The sequence below is a fragment of the Oryx dammah genome, unplaced genomic scaffold (genome assembly GCF_014754425.2).
Source record: "Oryx dammah isolate SB20612 unplaced genomic scaffold, SCBI_Odam_1.1 HiC_scaffold_6, whole genome shotgun sequence".
NCBI classification, from domain to species: domain Eukaryota; kingdom Metazoa; phylum Chordata; class Mammalia; order Artiodactyla; family Bovidae; genus Oryx; species Oryx dammah.
This window is the reverse complement of record NW_024070190.1, coordinates 2,030,966-2,048,368: the sequence shown is the minus strand read 5'-3', so window position 1 is coordinate 2,048,368 and position 17,403 is coordinate 2,030,966. Positions and strand designations below refer to the sequence as shown.

The 17,403-nt window shown below is 56.5% G+C and overlaps 1 protein-coding gene across 1 annotated transcript in view; it reads left to right on the top strand.

The window, feature by feature from the left end:
* Positions 1 to 17,403, top strand: part of LOC120865390 (proto-oncogene tyrosine-protein kinase receptor Ret) — a 51,884-nt gene that overhangs the window by 21,423 nt on the left and 13,058 nt on the right. Inside the window, exons 2-11 of the mRNA XM_040242659.1 lie at positions 1,729 to 1,992; positions 3,770 to 4,057; positions 6,411 to 6,652; positions 7,935 to 8,130; positions 9,452 to 9,651; positions 11,794 to 12,052; positions 12,766 to 12,891; positions 14,393 to 14,503; positions 15,302 to 15,424; positions 16,373 to 16,629. Coding sequence (XP_040098593.1) covers positions 1,729 to 1,992; positions 3,770 to 4,057; positions 6,411 to 6,652; positions 7,935 to 8,130; positions 9,452 to 9,651; positions 11,794 to 12,052; positions 12,766 to 12,891; positions 14,393 to 14,503; positions 15,302 to 15,424; positions 16,373 to 16,629 — 2,066 coding nt within the window. The remainder of the gene's footprint in view (positions 1 to 1,728; positions 1,993 to 3,769; positions 4,058 to 6,410; positions 6,653 to 7,934; positions 8,131 to 9,451; positions 9,652 to 11,793; positions 12,053 to 12,765; positions 12,892 to 14,392; positions 14,504 to 15,301; positions 15,425 to 16,372; positions 16,630 to 17,403) is intronic.

The following is a 17,403-nucleotide window of genomic DNA, read 5'->3' as shown; positions in this document are numbered from 1 at the left end:
GGAGAATATTGGCAGGTTTTCAATGGTTTTTTTAAGCATCGCCTGCTCGTTTACCCATCTTTTAAAAACTTCTTACTATTTAAAAATAACTTTTCATGATGCAAAATGTTGAACATACACCAAGTCAAGAGAGTAGTAGGCTGAGCGCTCCGTGGGTTTACCCAGCGTGGCCATGGTCAGCATCGCTCTTCCTCTTGGCATTTTACAGCTCTACTCACAGCCCCTTGGTGATGGATTTAGGCCACGTTTACACAGGTTGAAACGCAGAAATCTTGGCTGTATGTTGTTGACAAATGGTTGTGCCTGTGTGACCCCATCAGGACATGAAACCTATATGTTTCCCAAAATGTGCCCCCTGCTTTTCTAGTCTGTTGCCTCCCCCACCCCCAACTGGTTCAGTTCAGTTCAGTTCAGTCGCTCTTTGTGACCCCATGAATTGCAGCACGCCAGGCCTCCCTGTCCATCACCAACTTCCGGAGTTCACTCAAACTCATGTCCATCGAGTCGGTGATGCCATCCAGCCATCTCATCCTCTGTCGTCCCCTTCTCCTCCTGCCCCCAATCCCTCCCAGCATCAGAGTCTTTTCCAGTGAGTCAACTCTTCGCATGAGGTGGCCAAAGTATTGCAGTTTCAGCTTTAAAATCAGTCCTTCCAATGAACACCCAGGACTGATTTTCTGTCGCCTAAAATGAGTGTGGAATGGTGCCATGTGATTCTTTTGTGCTGTTCCTTCCACTTGGCAGGATGTCTATGAGATGTGTCCAGGCTGTCGTGTGTATCAATAGTTTGTGCCCCGTCCTGACTGCATAGGGTTCCGTGGTGTGATGGACCGAGATTTGTTATCTGATCGCCTGCTGGAGAACATCTGGGTTCTTTCCAGTTCTTGGCTCTGTGAATAACCCCAGCATTTGTGAACAAATCACTTGACGGACATGTTTTCATTTTTCTCAGATAAATGGAGTGGAATTTTTCGGTACTATGGTAGAAGCATGTTTGACTTTAGATGAATATTCTGTTACTTATAGGGGCTTCCCAGGTGGCACAAGTGGTGAAGAACCCACCTGCCAATGCAGGACGTGTAAGCGATGCAGGTTTGATCCCTGGGTCAGTAAGATCTCTTGGAGGAGGGCGTGGCAACCCACTCCAGTATTCTTGTCTGGAGAATTCCAAGGACAGAGGAACCTGGAGGGCTATAGTGCATAGGGTTACCAAGAGTCGGACACAACTGAAGCAACTTAGCGTGCACACACGTTGTTACTTATAAAGTGCCCTAGTTCATCTTTGGGGACCCCTGCCTGCTCTGCTTGTCTGGCAGCATCTTGTACACTTGAAAACTCTGGCTCCAGGTGATTTGTGCAGAAGCCTGGGTGAAAGCCGAGTGGTTTACGTGCTTATCTATCTTGGGTAATTGAGGATGATTTTGTAACTGTTTATGCTTCCTCACTTCCTCCTTTTTCTGTTTTAAGCAGTGTATTTGCAGCTAGTGTTTAGCTATACAGATAACTGTGTGTTGATGTTCTTAGGACTACAGAGGAGAAAGACCTACTTAGATCAGAATTTTAAATTAGTGAGGCTTTCTTTTTTGGCCCACAAGGAAACTATTACTAAAATGTGAAGTCAAGCCGCTGGGAAAGCTGATCTGCCTGGGAGGACTACTGGGCTTTGCCATCTCGGTCACCGTGGTCGTCCCTCCCTCCCTCCCTCACGTGTTTCCCTGCCTCCCACAGCCCCGCTGGGACTCTACTTCTCCAGGGACGCTTACTGGGAGAAGCTATACGTGGACCAGCCAGCCGGCACGCCCCTGCTCTATGTCCACGCCCTGCGGGACGTGCCGGAGGAGGTGCCCAGCTTCCGCCTGGGCCAGCACCTCTACGGCGCCTACCGCACGCGGCTGCATGAGAACGACTGGGTCCGCATCCAGGAGGACACGGGGCTTCTCTACCTTAACCAGAGCCTGGACCACAGCTCCTGGGAGAAGCTCAACATCCGCAGTAAGGGGGGGCCCTGACCCCACCCCCACACGCCTCACTACCCACGCCCCGCCCCGCCCTCTCCTTGTCCCTCCTTAGCACCCATCACACAGCTCCTAGGGAGTGAGGTGGGGCTGGCCTGTCTTCTTTGTTCAGCCCGTGAGGGAGCCAGGATGAGCTTGAGGACCACTGAGGACCCTCAGGCCTTCTGAGGCTGTTGGGATTTTGGAGAACTTATGTGTAGGACTTGAGGGGCTCACTCCATGCTGGCTCCAAATGTCTTTTCCAGTTGGATTAACAGAGATGTGGGGTTGTGAGAGAAGAGTTAAGAAAGGCTAGAAAAATCCCAAGATGTTGATTTAGCGGATGATCTGGAACTTGGTGGAGAAGCAGCTGTTTGCACGGAGAGCCCACCTTGCCATCAGCAGCAGGCTGTCCTTGGCACCTGGTGAGGACTGGGGCCTGGTGCCAGGGAGGAAAGTGGACAGGAGGAAGGTCTGGCCGGCTGCTCAGAGCAGGGGTCCAAGCTGGAGTGAAGCTCACGTGCAGCCCTGGCACTGGGAGGAGGGTGTTTGTGGAGCAGAGTGCTGCCTTGTGGCACCAAATGGTGATCACAACCTCACCTCCTGCTCCACAGACAGGGCCTCCCTGGACCCTCACGCCAGCCCTGAACTCCTGTGAGTGCTGAGAGCCAGGCACTGTGCTGTGAACAGTACTGCCAGAGTGGAATTTGCCGAGGGTCTGAGTTTCATAGGAGGCATGTTCTGTCCTCATGCACCTGCCAGCTCTAGTCAGGAGAGAAATCATGGTAATTAGAACAGAGAAAGTTTATATGGAGAATTATTAACCACAGCAGGGAACTAGAGCAACAGAGGACAGGCTAGGGAGAAGCAGAGGACTGATGAGTATGGCAGGAGCAGATGTGAGGCGGGGACGCTTCCCTACGGCTGAGATAGAAGGCCCAGGAAGAGCCCCTGCCCCAGTTGAGATCCAGATGGGTTGGAGGGGGGTTGCTATAGTGCCTCCATGATGGAACTTGCCAGAAATCCCCTCTCTAGGTAATGGGGAAGTCTGTGTCTCTGCAGGGCTGGCATGGTATTCCCCGGGGGTCCAGTGGTTAGGACTCTGCACGTTCATTGTTGAGGTCCTGGGTTTAGTCCCTGGTCAGGGAACTAAGATCCCACAAGCAGCAGCCCGGGCAAAAATAGAATAGAATAAGTGTTTCATTTTTATTTATTTTTAATTGAGGGATAATTACTTTACAATATTGTGTTGGCTTCTGCCATACATCACAATGAATCAGCCACAGGTATACATATGTCCCCTCCCTCCTGAACCTCTCTCCCACCTCCCACCCAATCCCACCCCTGCAGTGTTTTTAAAAGTGAGAAAAGAAAGAAAGTGCCTGGGGCAGTGGATGAGGGAGGGAAGGGAGGTCGCCTGAGGTGCCAAGAGCCCGCCTTGGGGACGAACTCCATCTTAGACCCAGGGCTCAGGGCACCTCTCTGAGGAAGGGTATTTGAACTTAAACTTGGAATAACCAGAGAGGTGGGCCTGTGAGGCACCCGTAGGACAAGGGAACAGAGCCACAGGGCCCTGAGGCTGCCAGATCCCAAGTCCAGGGCCGTAGGGGGCAAGCAGGAGGTGGGGGCCAGGGCGGGGTGCCCAGCAGAGCCCTGCGGGCCTTGGTGAGGACTAGGCTTTGCACCAGCCCCGAGCTTCTGTCCTCTCCCCATTCAGGTCCCAGCTAGGCAGGTGTGGCTGACGCCCCAGTGGGACCTGACTTGTCTCTCTGCAGACGGCGGCTTCCCACTGCTTACTGTCTATCTCCGGGTCTTCCTGTCAACCGCGTCCCTTCGTGAGGCCGAATGCCAGTGGCCGGGCTGTGCCCGAGTGTACTTCTCCGTTATCAATGCCTCCTTCCCAGCTTGCGGCGCCCTCAAACCCCGGGAGCTCTGCTTCCCCGAGTCAGGCCTGTCCTTCCGCATCCGGGAGAACAGGCCCCCCGGCACCTTCCACCAGTTCCGCCTGCTGCCCGTGCAGTTCCTCTGCCCCAACATCAGCGTGGCCTACAGGCTCCTGGGAGGTGAGTGTCAGCTGCATGGAGCCTTCCTCGATGCCTACCGAGGGCCAGGCACAGTGCTGCGGTTCCTACATGAGCTGTCCAAGTTGACTCTGCACCACCCATTCATTCAGAGGTCCATGTGTATCTCATGTATGCAGGCCACAGGCCAGGCATGGTTCTCGGGACCAAGGATGAAACAGTGAACAATTCAGGCCCAAATCCCACCTGTCTGGACCTTCCAAGCCCGTGGCAGGTGGAGACCACACAGGCGCTAAGGACGTTCGGTGGCCTCTGAAGGGACTAGGTGGGAGGTAAAGCTGAGAGGGCATAGAGTGGTGGAGACCACTGTCCCAAGTCAGGTGGCTGGAGCAAGGTAAAGGAGGGTGCCCAGCAAGCAGGGCGAGCTCCTTTGAAAGTGCCAAGAGGGAAGTGTAGCTGGAGGGGAGGGCAGAGGCTGCTGAGGGCAGAAAAATTCAAGGGAGGGGGCAGGACTTCCTGGTGAGGGGACTAGGGAGCCATAGAAGGTATTTGCAAAGGGGGAGGGGGAGGGTGTCATTGACAGGATATAACTTCCCTTTAAAAGGTTAGTCTGGCTGATGTGTGAGAAATGATTTGGGATGAGTGGTTTGGAGGAAGCAGGAAAACAATTAAGAGGCAGGAGAAATCCTTGAGTGAGAGGATGAGGACTGGAGTTGAGGGTGGAAGCCTTTAGGTCACAAGAAGCAGGCAGGTTCTGGGCATGTTTTTGCAGGAAGATCCAGCAAGATTTCCTGGGGAGTTGAATGTGGGGTGTTGAGAGATTCACGAGGGGACAAAGCATGGTTCCAGGATTCCGCCTGAGTCACTGTAAGGACAGTGGACCTTATCACAAGATGGTCCTAATATACGATGGCCCTGGGGAGGCCACATGGATATGGGGTAGGGAAAGGGCACTGGATTCGAGTGGAGATGAGAAAAGGCAACTGAGCCGCCGTGAGTGAGGTGCCATTAGACAGTTTAAAGGGGACTTAAAGGGGACACTTACTATGCTGGTCGGCTAGGAAATGAAGCCTGGATTCGCACCAGGTTGATGGCACCCACACATGGTCATAACGTTCGAGGAAACCTCAGTAGTTTGAGGAAAGTAGTCACTCACACTCCCAGCGTCCTTTCATTTATCCTGCAACAGGGATGGATGTCTTTGTGCAAAATTGTCCCCAAAGCTTATGGTTTAGTGTGCAGCCTTTTTCACTTAAAAGAAAAATAAAACCTGTTTTTGTAACCATAAGCAATAGAGGGAAACATGTAATCCACGTGTAATCCACATGTAATACGTGGCTTTGATGTGATTTTTCCACCAAGTGGAGTGGACAGCCCTCCTGAGGTTGGCTATGGGGTGGTCACTGTTGACCTTCAAGCCTCCCGCTTTTCCCCCTTTCTGGGTCATTTCTGGAGGATCAATTCCAGGACAGGCTTGGGCTGAGGAGTATGTAGTTATTACTGGTCCTCCCCTCACCAGGTTGCAGTGAGTCATTGAACTCACCGCAGTGTCTGGTGACGAACACAGCCTCCCATCTTCTGGGGCTTTCCTCGTGGCTCAGCTGATAGAGAATCCGCCTGCAGTGCAGGAGACCTGGGCTCGATCCCTGGGTTGAAAAGACCCCCCTCCCCGCCCTGGAGAAGGGAACGGCTACCCACTCCAGTATTCTGGCCTGGAGAATTCCATGGACTGTATATATAGTCCATGGGGTCGCAAAGAGTCAGACACAGCTGAGCAACTTCCACTTCATCTTCTGGCAAGGAAACTGAAACACAAAGAGACAGAGCCGTCAGCCTCAGGCCCCACAGCCTGCAGGTGTATAGGGCAGGGATCCAAACCAGGCAGTCAGAAACGTGTGTGTTAGCATGAAATCACATGAAATGTCCCCCATCTTGGTTTTCAAGTGGTGAAATTGTGGCTTTTTTCTCACATTCTCTAAAATGAGCACGTCTTGCTTCCATAGTTAAGAAAATTGCTAACAGTTTTTCGAAAACCAGCAAATGCTAGGAGCTGGATCTCTGGGCCTGCAGCCTGACTGGTGCCAGCCCTGCCACAGAGGAGGCAGGCAGGGTGTGTGAAGGGGTGTGCCCCTCCTAGGTGATCAGGCTGAGGACCTGAGGCAGACCTCCTGGTCCCTGCTCTTCCCTAGCAGCACCAGTGCAGGCTGCAGGCACAGTGACGCTCAGAGCGTAGTCTTCACTGCAAACTGCTTGGTGTGAAGCTGAAGAGGGGCCGCGGCCCAGGGCCAGCGTGCACCCCAGCTCTGTCTCCTCTCCTGTGGGCCCCTGAGGAAGGCAGCTCGCCCTCCCCGCAGCTCGGGGTCATCCCGGGGTTGCTGGTCTGCTTGGTGCTCAGGTGAGAGTCTGCCTTTCCGCTGCGATCCGGACAGCCTGGAGGTGAGCACGCGCTGGGCCCTGGACCGCGAGCAGCGGGAGAAGTATGAGCTGGTGGCCGCGTGCACGGTTCTCGTGGGCGCCCGCGAGGAGGAGGTGATGGTGCCCTTCCCCGTGACCGTGTACGACGAGGACGACTCTGCGCCCACCTTCCTCGGGGGCGTCGACAGCGCCAGCGCCGTGGTGGAGTTCAAGCGGAAGGAGGTGCCTATGCGTTTGTCTGGTGCTCGTTCTAGTGTCTGTCGCCTCTCTGTTGGGCATCTGGGTCCCTCCATTCGTCATCTGTTACTTGGTCTGTTCAGCTGTCCACCCAGCCATCCAGTCATGTGGCTGACCACTCTAGTTACTCGTCTCTCATTTGTCCATCAGTCTCTCTGTTGGGGTTTTCTTGATTTCCAAGACGGCTGAGGAGGAGAGAGGACCAGCCCCACTGGCACCGAGCTGACCCCTGCCCTGGGAGGCGGGCGAGGGGAGGGGCTGGGGTGCCGGTGGGGTTGGGAGTAGGGGTGCCCAGCCTCTGGCTCAACCGGCAGGGCTCACATCAGAGGGGCACAACGGTGCTGCTGCACGGGCGGGGCGCGCTGCCCCCAGGAGACGAGAGGACATCTGCCAGGAGCGCGTTCCCTTCTTCGGGCTGTCAGCCCGTCAAGGGAGGGCCAGTGAGTTCAGGGAGGGCACCCCGGAGTGGAGGAAGACAGGTCAGTGGATCTGACAGGGATGTCCCTGCGCCGCCCCGCCCATCGGGGCCCGCCTTCCTCTGGCCCGCGCAGGCGGAGCGTGACTGCCACCTGCTGGGCCCTGGGCTATCCTGCAGCCGGCAGGCTGGCGGGAGCAAGGGGAGGGTCGGGTCGGATATGCGGTGGTTGCCTGCTTCTCTGGGCGCCCCGGAGCAGGTTTGGTGGATGGATGGGCAGGAGGAAAGCACATGGTGTAGGGAAGTGTCTCATGAGCCTGGGAGGGCAACTCCATGATGACACTGGAGCCTGGTCAGTAGTGAGAGCAGAGATGACCTGTGACTTTACTCAGAACCCCGCCTCATGACCCCATCCAGCCTGGGGTACAGAAGAAGCTTTAGGAGAGCATTCTGGTGGACACTGTGCCTAGGTCCCAGCTCTGTCGTCTGTCACTCCATGATGCTGAGCTAACTCCTCCACTGTGCGGGGCCAAGCTTCCTTGAAGGAGAGCTGGGCTGCCCGCTCTGCACTGTGGGGACCTGAATGAGGTCTTCCACAGAGCACCAGGGCGTCTGTTCTAACCCATAATCACGGGAAGTCTGGAGATGCCATCGCACCTGTTGCAGAGGTGAGGTGCAGTGGCCCAGGAAGGGCGACAAGCATGCTGGCTGGGGGCCCCTTGCAGCTTGAACCCTGGTCAGTCTGACCCTGGAGCCAGCTCTGACCACACACACCTGATCCATCTGTGGGGCACGTGCCCTCCTATGGGCTCTGGCTTTCGGGGCCCTGACTGGCCCCCGTACTCTTTGCAGGGCACAGTGGTAGCCACGTTACGTGTCTTCGATGCAGACGTGGTGCCAGCCTCCGGGGAGCTCCTGAGACGGTACACGAACACGCTGCTGTCTGGGGACGCCAAGGCCCTCCGGACCTTCCGAGTGGAGCACGCGCCCAATGAGACCCTGGCCCAGGCCAACGGCAGCTTTGTGCGGGCAACCGTGCATGACTACAGTAAGAGGGGACCAGTGTGGCCTGACGGGGCCCCCTGGGGAACTGGCGGCCCGCTCTGCGTGGGCAGGGCAGCACCCTGCACACGTAAACACCTATCCTGGCCCTCTCAGCCCAGGTGGCCACCCCTTCCAACCCTCTTCCCAGCCTTTGTCTCTGCTGGGCTCACCTTGGCCACCTTGGTGGGTGTTTACAGGCTGTCCTTTCTCCCTGAACTGTCCCAAGGCTGAGACCGACCCTGCCAGGACCCCACCACACTACCCCGTGCTGACCAAGCCAGGGCTCACTGCAACACCTACCTGTCTCCCTCTGGCCCCTGGCACCAGCTGTGCCACCTCCTAGGTGCCCAAGTGCTCAGGGATCCTTGACCCCCCACCAGCAACTCTCTGCTAACAGGAGTTGGTCTCCAGTAGCAGCTCTGTGCCCTCAAATTGGAAGGTTCTGGGATGACTGTCCCATCTGGCTTCTGAAATGTGCCCACCCTCAGGGCTAAGCACCATGTGCCCCCAGGGCTCACCTGCAGGACAGGGTGTCCTCATCAGTTGCCGAACCTCCCCGCCTCCCTCGCCTGCCCTCCTGCCTGTGTTTTGTAGGATCACCTTTCAAATATGCCCCTTGTGCTTAGATCCTTGTATGGGGCCTGCTTCTGGGGAACCCAGGATCACTGGTGCCTTTACCCCTTTCTGCCTGGCCTGATCCTGTTTCCCGTCTTCTTCCTCACCAAGCCTCTGATGACCTCTGTTCGGTGTGAGGGAAAATGTCAGCCTTGCCCCTGCACACTCACTCTGTACGCCATGTGGTCCCAGAGATCCTCGCCTCCTTTGTGCTCCACTGAATGCAGATCTTAGCCTTGGCACATGGTGACTGCTCAGGATTGTGGAAGCTCCCGGGTGCTTGAGGCTGTGGAATCTGAGGGTCCACAGGAGGCTGGTGCTGTTGCAAGAAGTTCTCAGGGGCCAGGACAGTCTTTCTGGGACCTTGATGGTGGTGATGGTGTTGGTGGTGGGTCTTTACCTGTGTGTGCTTGCCCCCGACATGCATCTTTCTTATACACGTGCACACACACACCTCGCTGAGGTTACCTCCTAGCTGAGGAGGGTCTTCTGGGCTCAGCTCAGCACAGTGACTCATGTTTAAAGTAGTTCAACCTTAGTGCCTCCTGCCAGGTCTGTTGTCTGTGTACCATGTGGGTAGAAGTACCTGCTGTCACACGTATGCCCATGTGTCCAGGGAATGCTTTGCAGAGGAGATGTGCAGCAGCGTGGGGCAGTGGTCTCCACCCTGCGCAGGGCCCCTGCCCATCATCACATGCCTCCACTCACAGGGCTGGTTCTCAACCGGAGCCTCCCCATCTCGGAGAGCTGGGCTGTGCAGCTGGCCGTGCTGGTCAACGACTCAGACTTCCAGGGCCCGGGGGAGGGTGTCGTCGTCCTCCACTTCAACGTGTCTGTGCTGCCAGTCAGCCTGCGCCTGCCCAGCGCCTACTCCTTCTCGGTGAGCAGGCGGGCCCACCGCTTCGCCCAGGTGAGCCCCTGGCCTCTTGCCAACCTGGGGAGGGAATGGAGGAGCAGCGACCCCCAGGATGGGGGGGTCACATGGGGGACATGTGTGGGCACCCCCTCCCTGAGCACACAGAGTTGCTCCCTGGGGAGCAACAGGCACAGAGCCAGGGAGGCTAAGGCCGTGGGAGAACGGAGCAGTCGTGAGAGGGGCTGGTGGGCTTCGTGGGCCCCTCTTTGGCCTCTCCCTTCTCAGCATTTTTACATTTTTTGCTAATGAAAGAGCAGTGCCAGGTAAATCTATGCCAACTTGGAAAGATGTTCCTGGTGAATGAAGTGGGAAAAGTACTTTGCAGAAGTATTGGTCGCAGGTGGCTCCATATGTTCAAAACCAAGTCTTCATTGCCGGAAATTTCCAAGTGTGCAAACACAGGCGTGAGTGGAGACCTCCTCAGGGAAAGACAGGGAGTGCTTCTGCTTTCTACTTTCCTGCAAGTCTGTTTGCTAGAGCTTATTTTGCATTTGTCATGAGAAAATAGTGGTTAGTAGTAGGAAAAAAAAAAAGGAAAAGTAGTAAGAATTCATCAAAAGGATATAAGGGATAGACAGGAGCAATCTCTTTTCCTCATATCAGCCAGTGTCTAACGTTTTGGTGCAGTTCTTTCTAGAATGTTTCTCTGAAGCACTTTTTAAAGTTTACTTGCGGTTACGCCAAGCATATGACTTAACATACTGCATTCTCCTAATGGCATAGCTGTGGCCATGTCCCATTTAGGGTCATCTTCTAAATAGGACAGCGGCTTTGCCAGTTTCTGTGGTTGGTTCCCATGCCCTCTCCGCTCCTGGCAGCCACTCAGGACCTAGCACAAGAAGAGCCCCACCCTTGGACACAGCCAGACTCCCCACTTGCCACCCCTGCCAGGCCTTTCCTGGAGGTAGAGGGCAAGGGTGGTGAGAAATGATGAAGCAGAGGAGCCTGAGGGGTGTCCAGGGGGGCTGAGGCGGGCACAGGCATTGCCAGGGATGTGTCAGCAGAGCCAGGCAGTGGGAAGGGTGATGAGGGCTGAGTGGGAGTGGCGTCTGGGAGGGCAGGCCCTGCCAACCTCTGCGATGCCCCCCAGCCCTGCCCACTAAGTCTTTCCCTGAGCCTGGACTCAGGAGGGTGCAGGGACCTGAGTCCCATCCTGGCCTTACACACACTGCAGTCTCTCACCAGCCCCGCCTTAGTATTATAAGTCCAGTATGATTATAAATTGAAGGTGGTGACCTCAGGCAATCTTGAGGATCACTGGAGAAAGTGGAAGTGAACCTGCTGTGCACAAGGAAATGCTCAGAGCCCAGGAGGTGGTTTTGTTGTGGTATCAGGAGTGGGCTTGGTGGAGCCTGGCTCTGCCCTGGGCCGGAGCAAGGCTGAGCAAGGGCCTGGCCTGTAGCTGCAGGCAGAGGGCCCTGTGCCTGCTGCCAGTCCCCCAGCCCTTGGCCTTGACTAGTCAGAGCTTCTGCTCTCAAGCGCCAGCAGCCCTAACTCCAGCTTGGGTGGTGAGGGAGGGAAAAGGAGAGTTCCAGGCCCCAGTGGCCACTGCGGCCATGAGGCATCCCGAGAGAAGTATCCCTTCTCTCCCCGGGGTTCTGGCCCAAGTCTTAGGAGGCTCCAGGTCCCTGGTGGGACAGCAACCCCGCTGTGTGAACCATGGCCCAGGTGCCGTGCTCTGGCTGACCAGGCAGGAGACCCAGACAGGACAGTAAGGATGGACCCTAGTGGTCCCCAGAGCACGATGGGCCTGCCCAGAGGAGAGGGACGTGTGTGGGAGGCATCCAGGCTGCCTTTGTGCCTGAATGAGGGAGCAAGTGAGGAGTGAGCCGGGCAAGCCAGCAAGCGCCTCCCTGGAGGGCCAGTTCCTAAACCAAAGCCCGGAACCCTGTGTTCTTTCCACCTCCGGCTCCCAGGAACAGGAGTGAAGGGTGGTGTCATGGCCTGCGCAGGACCAGGCCAGGCAGGCAGATGGGTCTACAGACTCTAGGGGCCTGAAGGATGGGGAGATTGGGGGCCGCCATCTGTGGGCTGAGTGGGAAACTGTCCTGGGACTCAAGCTGGCACGGAGTCCCTCCAGCCACTGTCCCAGGTGGTCCAGCCACCCGGCTGAGGGTTCCCTGATCCCATGCCTAGATCGGGAAAGTCTGTGTGGAAAACTGCCAGGAGTTCAGCGGCGTCCAAGTGCAGTACAGGCTGCAGCCCTCCAGCGCCAACTGCAGCGCCCTGGGGATGGTCACCTCGGCTGAGGACACCTCGGGGACCCTGTTTGTGAATGACACGGAGGCCTTGCAGCGGCCCGAGTGTGGCCAGCTCCAGTACACGGTGGTGGCCGCCGAGAAACCAACCCGCCAGCAAGCCCAGGCCCCACTGCTCGTTACCGTGGAAGGGATGTGTAAGTGCCCGGGCTGCGGGAAGGGTCAGGGTGGACGGGGCGTGGCAGAGCCTCGGGCTGTTCCTGTAGAAGGGTGCGGTCCTGTACCCCGTCGCCGACTGCTGGGCTTCCTTGCGCCGCCTCCTCTGTAAGATGAGAAGACAGCACACACCTGCACTGGAAGGATGACGGGCGGGGTGTGACAGTTCAGTGCAGAGTGACAGCGTTGTGGGTGGGCCCTGCTGCCCATCGCGCTGTCAGCAGGCCCTACCTGCGCACTTGTTTTAGGGCTGCCGGGTGCAATATAGGACTCAGGCTGAGTGTGAATTTCAGGTAAACAACGAGCAGTTTTTGTGGTGTAAGTACGTCTCGTGTAGCCTTTGCAGCATGTTAGAAGACAAACTCCCCTATGTCTCTGTGGTATTAGGGCCGTGTTTACACAAAGCAGGTATTCACTGTTCTCTGAAGTTCAAGTTTAACTGGGTGTCCTGTGTGTCCCTGGCTGAGTGGCCACCTCCCATCCCCACTCCATACTCAGCCCCCCAGCTGCCCCCACTGTGTGACTGTGATGCCACCCCCTCCCCCAGCAGCCCCTTCACCACCTCACGCCCGCAGAGCTTAGTGACTGCCTCCCCTCTGGGCTCAGCTCGCGGGGACAGCTCGGCCAGTGCTGCCTGTACCCGTGGGTGCCCGTGGCAGGCTGGCCCCCTGGGACTGCTTTCTGCCACCCCTAGACGTGCCTGAGGAGCCTGGCTGCCCCCTGTCCTGCGCGGTCAGCAAGAGGCGGCCCGAATGTGAGGAATGCGGCGGCCTGGGCTCTCTGACGGGCAGGTGCGAGTGGAGGCAGGGAGACGGCAAAGGTAGGCCCTGGGCAGAGCCAGGCGGTGGGGAGCATGATGCGGGCTGAGTGGGAGTGGGGTCTGTGCGGGCGGGCCCTGCCAGCCTCTGTGACACCTCCCACCCCTGCCCATCGAGTCTTCCCCTGTGCTCGGTCCTTGCTGTGGCTCCCGATGCCGGGAGACGGTGGTCGAGCGCAGGGAGCAGGGAACTTTCCAACTGTTATCACAGATGGGATCACAGGCGCCTGAGGCTAAACTCGCTCTAGACTTGAGAAGGTTGGGACCAAAGTTGAGATGTGTGTGTTTTCTTTTTACGTTATTCTAAAACTCTGAATTTCTGTATTGGTGCCCAGACCAGATGGTAATTAACATGTATATATCCATTTCTCTACCCGTATACACATAAATACACATGCAGTTGTGAATGTGAAAGTAAAAGTGTTAGTCCCTCACTCGTGTCTGAGTCTGCGACTCCGTGAACTATAGCCCGCCAGGCTCCTCTGTGCATGGAATTTTCTGACAAGAATGCTGGAGTGGTAGCCAGTTCCTTCTCCAGGGATCGTCCCAAGCCAGAGATCGAACCCAGGTCTCCAGCATTGCAGGCAGACTCTTTACTATCTGAGCCACTGTATTCACCCAATGCCTTCTTTTTTTGAACTTTTTATGTTATATTGGAGCATAATTGATGAACAATGCTGTGTTAGTTTCCAGTGTACAGCACAGTGATTCAGTTATACATATACATGTATATATTCTTTTTCAAATTTTTTTTCCATTGAGGTTTTTTTAGAATATCGAGCAGAATTCCATGTGCTATATAGTAGGTTCTTGTTGGTTATTTTAAATATAGTGTGTGTACATGAATATCCCAAACTCCCTGACTATCCTTCTCCCCACTCTTCCCCCCATTCACCCAGTGCTTTTAGACACATAGTTCACAGACCCTTTTCGAAGATCTCTTGGTAATATTACTGTGCATCCAAGAAGTGGAGGAATTAAGGTAGGCTGCACTGTTGACATGTCATTTATAGTTGGATTTACTCCATGAAAACACAAACCTTAAAGTAATTCAAAATATCCAGAATGGTCTTCAGAGAGGCTCTATCCATGAAGACTCAGTCCAGGGGACATGGACCCAAATAGGAGGGACCTGGGCAGACTTGGGTGTGGACAGTGGCTGGCTGCCAGCTGGGCCCGCCAGTCTGAGGGTCCCACCCACAGTGTGGCCTGGAGAGGGTCCCAGCCTCTTCTGGGCTCTCTGATGTGAGCCTGGCACAGCTCTGGGACTGCCTGGCTCCTCCGGCCCTCACCATCCTGGCTGCCCTGCATCTCAGGGATGCCCTGCTGGTGGGGCTCTGTGTGTGGTTCTTCTCTGCTCAGATCTCAGTTTGCTCTTCCTTGCAGAGGATGGGGTGGGGTACAGGGTTGACCTGGAAGGCCCTGGGGTGCGACCCTCCTGGCTCTGCAGTCTGAACAGGGAAGCTGCTCGCTTGTGGTCATACCTGTCCACTCTGTGTTGTAGGGATCACCAGGAACTTCTCCACCTGCTCCCCCAGCATCAGGACCTGCCCTGATGGCCACTGTGACGCCGTGGAGAGCAGAGACCCCAACATCTGCCCCCAGGACTGCCTCCGTAAGCAGCCTGATGAGCCTGCATGGTGAACCTGAGCGAGCAGGAGCCTGGATGGGAGGGGGGTGGGCAGTAACGACTCTCACCTGGACTTCAGCCAGACCAGCCGAGTTCCTGGGTTTTGAGTGCCGAGCCCTTTTCTAACATTTTGTTTGAATAAAGGCGCTCCTCCCCCAAAACTAGAGCTTGCTGGTTTGACCCACACTCTCCAGTATTGCCCTGGCCAACTCATGGGGCATGACTCCCTGTCCCCGTTTTGCTGACTCCCAGCTGCCCCCGCTACCCCTTTTCTGCTTCTGAAAAGTAACCAAGTGTGGACCTTGGCCAGGGCCCAGGGCAGCCTGCGGGTTCCTCCTCTTGCCCGATGCGGCCAGGGAGCTGGTTTGGGGGCCCATCATGCTGTGACTGCGGCTTCCCAGATGGTGCTAGTGGTAAGGAAACCCACCTGCCAACGCAGGAGATGCATGGGTTTGATCCCTGGATCTGGAAGATCCCCTGAAGAAGGGCCTGGTGGCCCATTCAGTATTTCTGCCTGGAGAATTTCATGGGCAGAGGAGCTTGGTGGGCTACAGTCCATTGTGTTGCAAAGAGTTGACATGACTGAAGCGACTTAGCACATACACATGCGTGCTGAGGCTCCTGCCCAGGGTGACCCAGACTTCTGAGTGCACTGTGCTCCCTCGGCCTGAGAGTGCTGACAGGTGGGGAGGGGCCTCTCATGATCCTATCTGGTGGTCCTGGCTGGCCAGGTCCCCCTGGAGGCTGAGAGTGGGCTGCTGAGTGGGTGGTGTCTGTCCTCAGGGGGCGGCAGCATCATTGGTGGGCACGAGCCTGGGGAGCGCCGGGGGATTAAAGCTGGCTTCGGTATCTGCAACTGCTTCCCTGAGGAGAAGAAGTGCTTCTGTGAGCCGGAGGACAGCCAGGGTGTGTTGTGGTGCTGGGGTCGGGGGGGCGCAGCTGGCTGGGATCCCGATGCCTCCCTGAGCCTCCAGGGAGCGAGGGAGACAATTGCAGGAAGACGAGATACCTAGGAGAACTTCTCCTTCCCTGGGGTCTTGGTTCCCCCATGTGTGCAGACAAGGAGCTGGCTCAGGGCTAAGACCGCCTTGTGGCCCGAAGTTCCTCTTTTTTTTTTTTTTTTTTTGCAAGGCTTGTGGGATCTTAGTTCCCTAACCAAGGATTGAATCTTGGACACGGCAGTGAAAGCTCCCTGTCCTAACCACTGGACCACCAAAGAATTCCCTGGCCTCAAGTTCTATAATAAAGATTGGACTGAAAAATTAGTTCTTCCACCAAATAACTCAGCATCTCCTCAGACTGTCCCTGTGTAGAGCCTTGCCTGGGCTTCTGGCATTGGCCAGCTGGGTTCCCCCTCCCAGCACCCTCTAGGTGCTTCTTTTAGAACAGGGGGGCCCCACTGAACACATGGGGAGCTTTTCTGGCATTTGAGTGGTCATTGCATGGCCCAGATCCTGGGCTACTTGTCTTTCCTCTCCACTATATATTGAACATAAAATACAGAAGATATTAGGAGCGCAGGAGAAGAGCTTCTCCTCCCACCCCCAGGGCCCCTGGGCCTCTGGCTTCAGTGCAGCGTTCCAGGGTTGGGGGGTAGGGTGCCGGGGTGCACAACCTCTGATGAGTGACCTCAGGCAGGCTGCTTATAAATGCTCATTCCTTCCAGAAAAGGGCAATAACAGTCTCCTGTAGCAAAAACATACAGAACAGTACCTGCCACGGGTCTGGGGGGTTGGCGGGCAGCTCACAGTCGGTCACAGCAGCCACTTCCTGGCTGTTACAGGTGTGGCTCTGTGGGGTGTTGGGGGTCCCCCTCCTGGGGTGTCTTCTCTCACAGCCCCCGCCTACCCGCAGACTCCCTGTGTGATGAGCTCTGCCGCACAGTGATCACGGCGGCTGTGCTCTTCTCCTTCATCGTATCTGTGCTCCTGTCCACCTTCTGCATCCACCGCTACCACAAGAACGCCCACAAGCCGCCCATTGCCTCGGCCGAGATGACCTTCCGCCGACCTGCCCAAGCCTTCCCGGTCAGCTACTCCTCATCTGGCGCCCGCCGGCCCTCTCTGGACTCCATGGAGAACCAGGTCTCGGTGGACACCTTCAAGATCCCGGTGAGGTTCTCCGTGTGGCAGCAGGGCCAGAGAGGCAGCCGTTCCAGGGAGCCTTGTGGGTAGCCTCTGGTCTAGGGCAGCTGGGGAAGGGATGGGGGGGACAGAGAGTACAGGGCCCCTGGGGCTAGTGCACCCTTGCCCACTGGGAGGACCCTGTGAGCTTCCAGCCGTCCTCTACCTCCACTGAGCTGCCCTTCAGGGAGGGCAAAAGGCAGGGGTGGGGCAGAGAGCGTGAAGCAGGGTGGAGAAAGATGGGCGCTGATTTAAATGAGCAAGATCTGGGCCGTTAGGTTCCAAGAAGAGGGCAGGCCATGCTGTACCCACCTGAGATCTCTCCTGCGGAGGCCCCAAGTACTGGAGAACGAAGGCTGGGGGAGGCCCTGAGGAGGAGTGTGAGTTTTACTATCAGAGGATAGGATCCCCTAGGGCTGGAGGCCAATGTTCTGCCTTCATTTCCACAGGTCGCTCTGTTGGGGAGTCTGTTGGGTAGGAGCCCCATGATGAAACACTGTCCCCATCCAGGCGAGAGAGACTGGCAGGTGGGGGGCTTGGCCATGGTGGCAGCAGCCGGGCGGGGAGTCTGTCTGTGGCTTGGAGAGTGGGGGCGCTGAGAGGCCTCTCAGGCATCTGTGGGGGAGCCCGGCCCCAGGACTCTGTGACTGGCCTACCAAGGGGGGAAGAGTCAGCCCGAGCCGCCTCCTCCAGGGCCTGGTCTGGGCCTGGTCTGGGCCTGCGGTCAGTGCGGGAGCCTCAGACACCACCTCCTGCCCGACC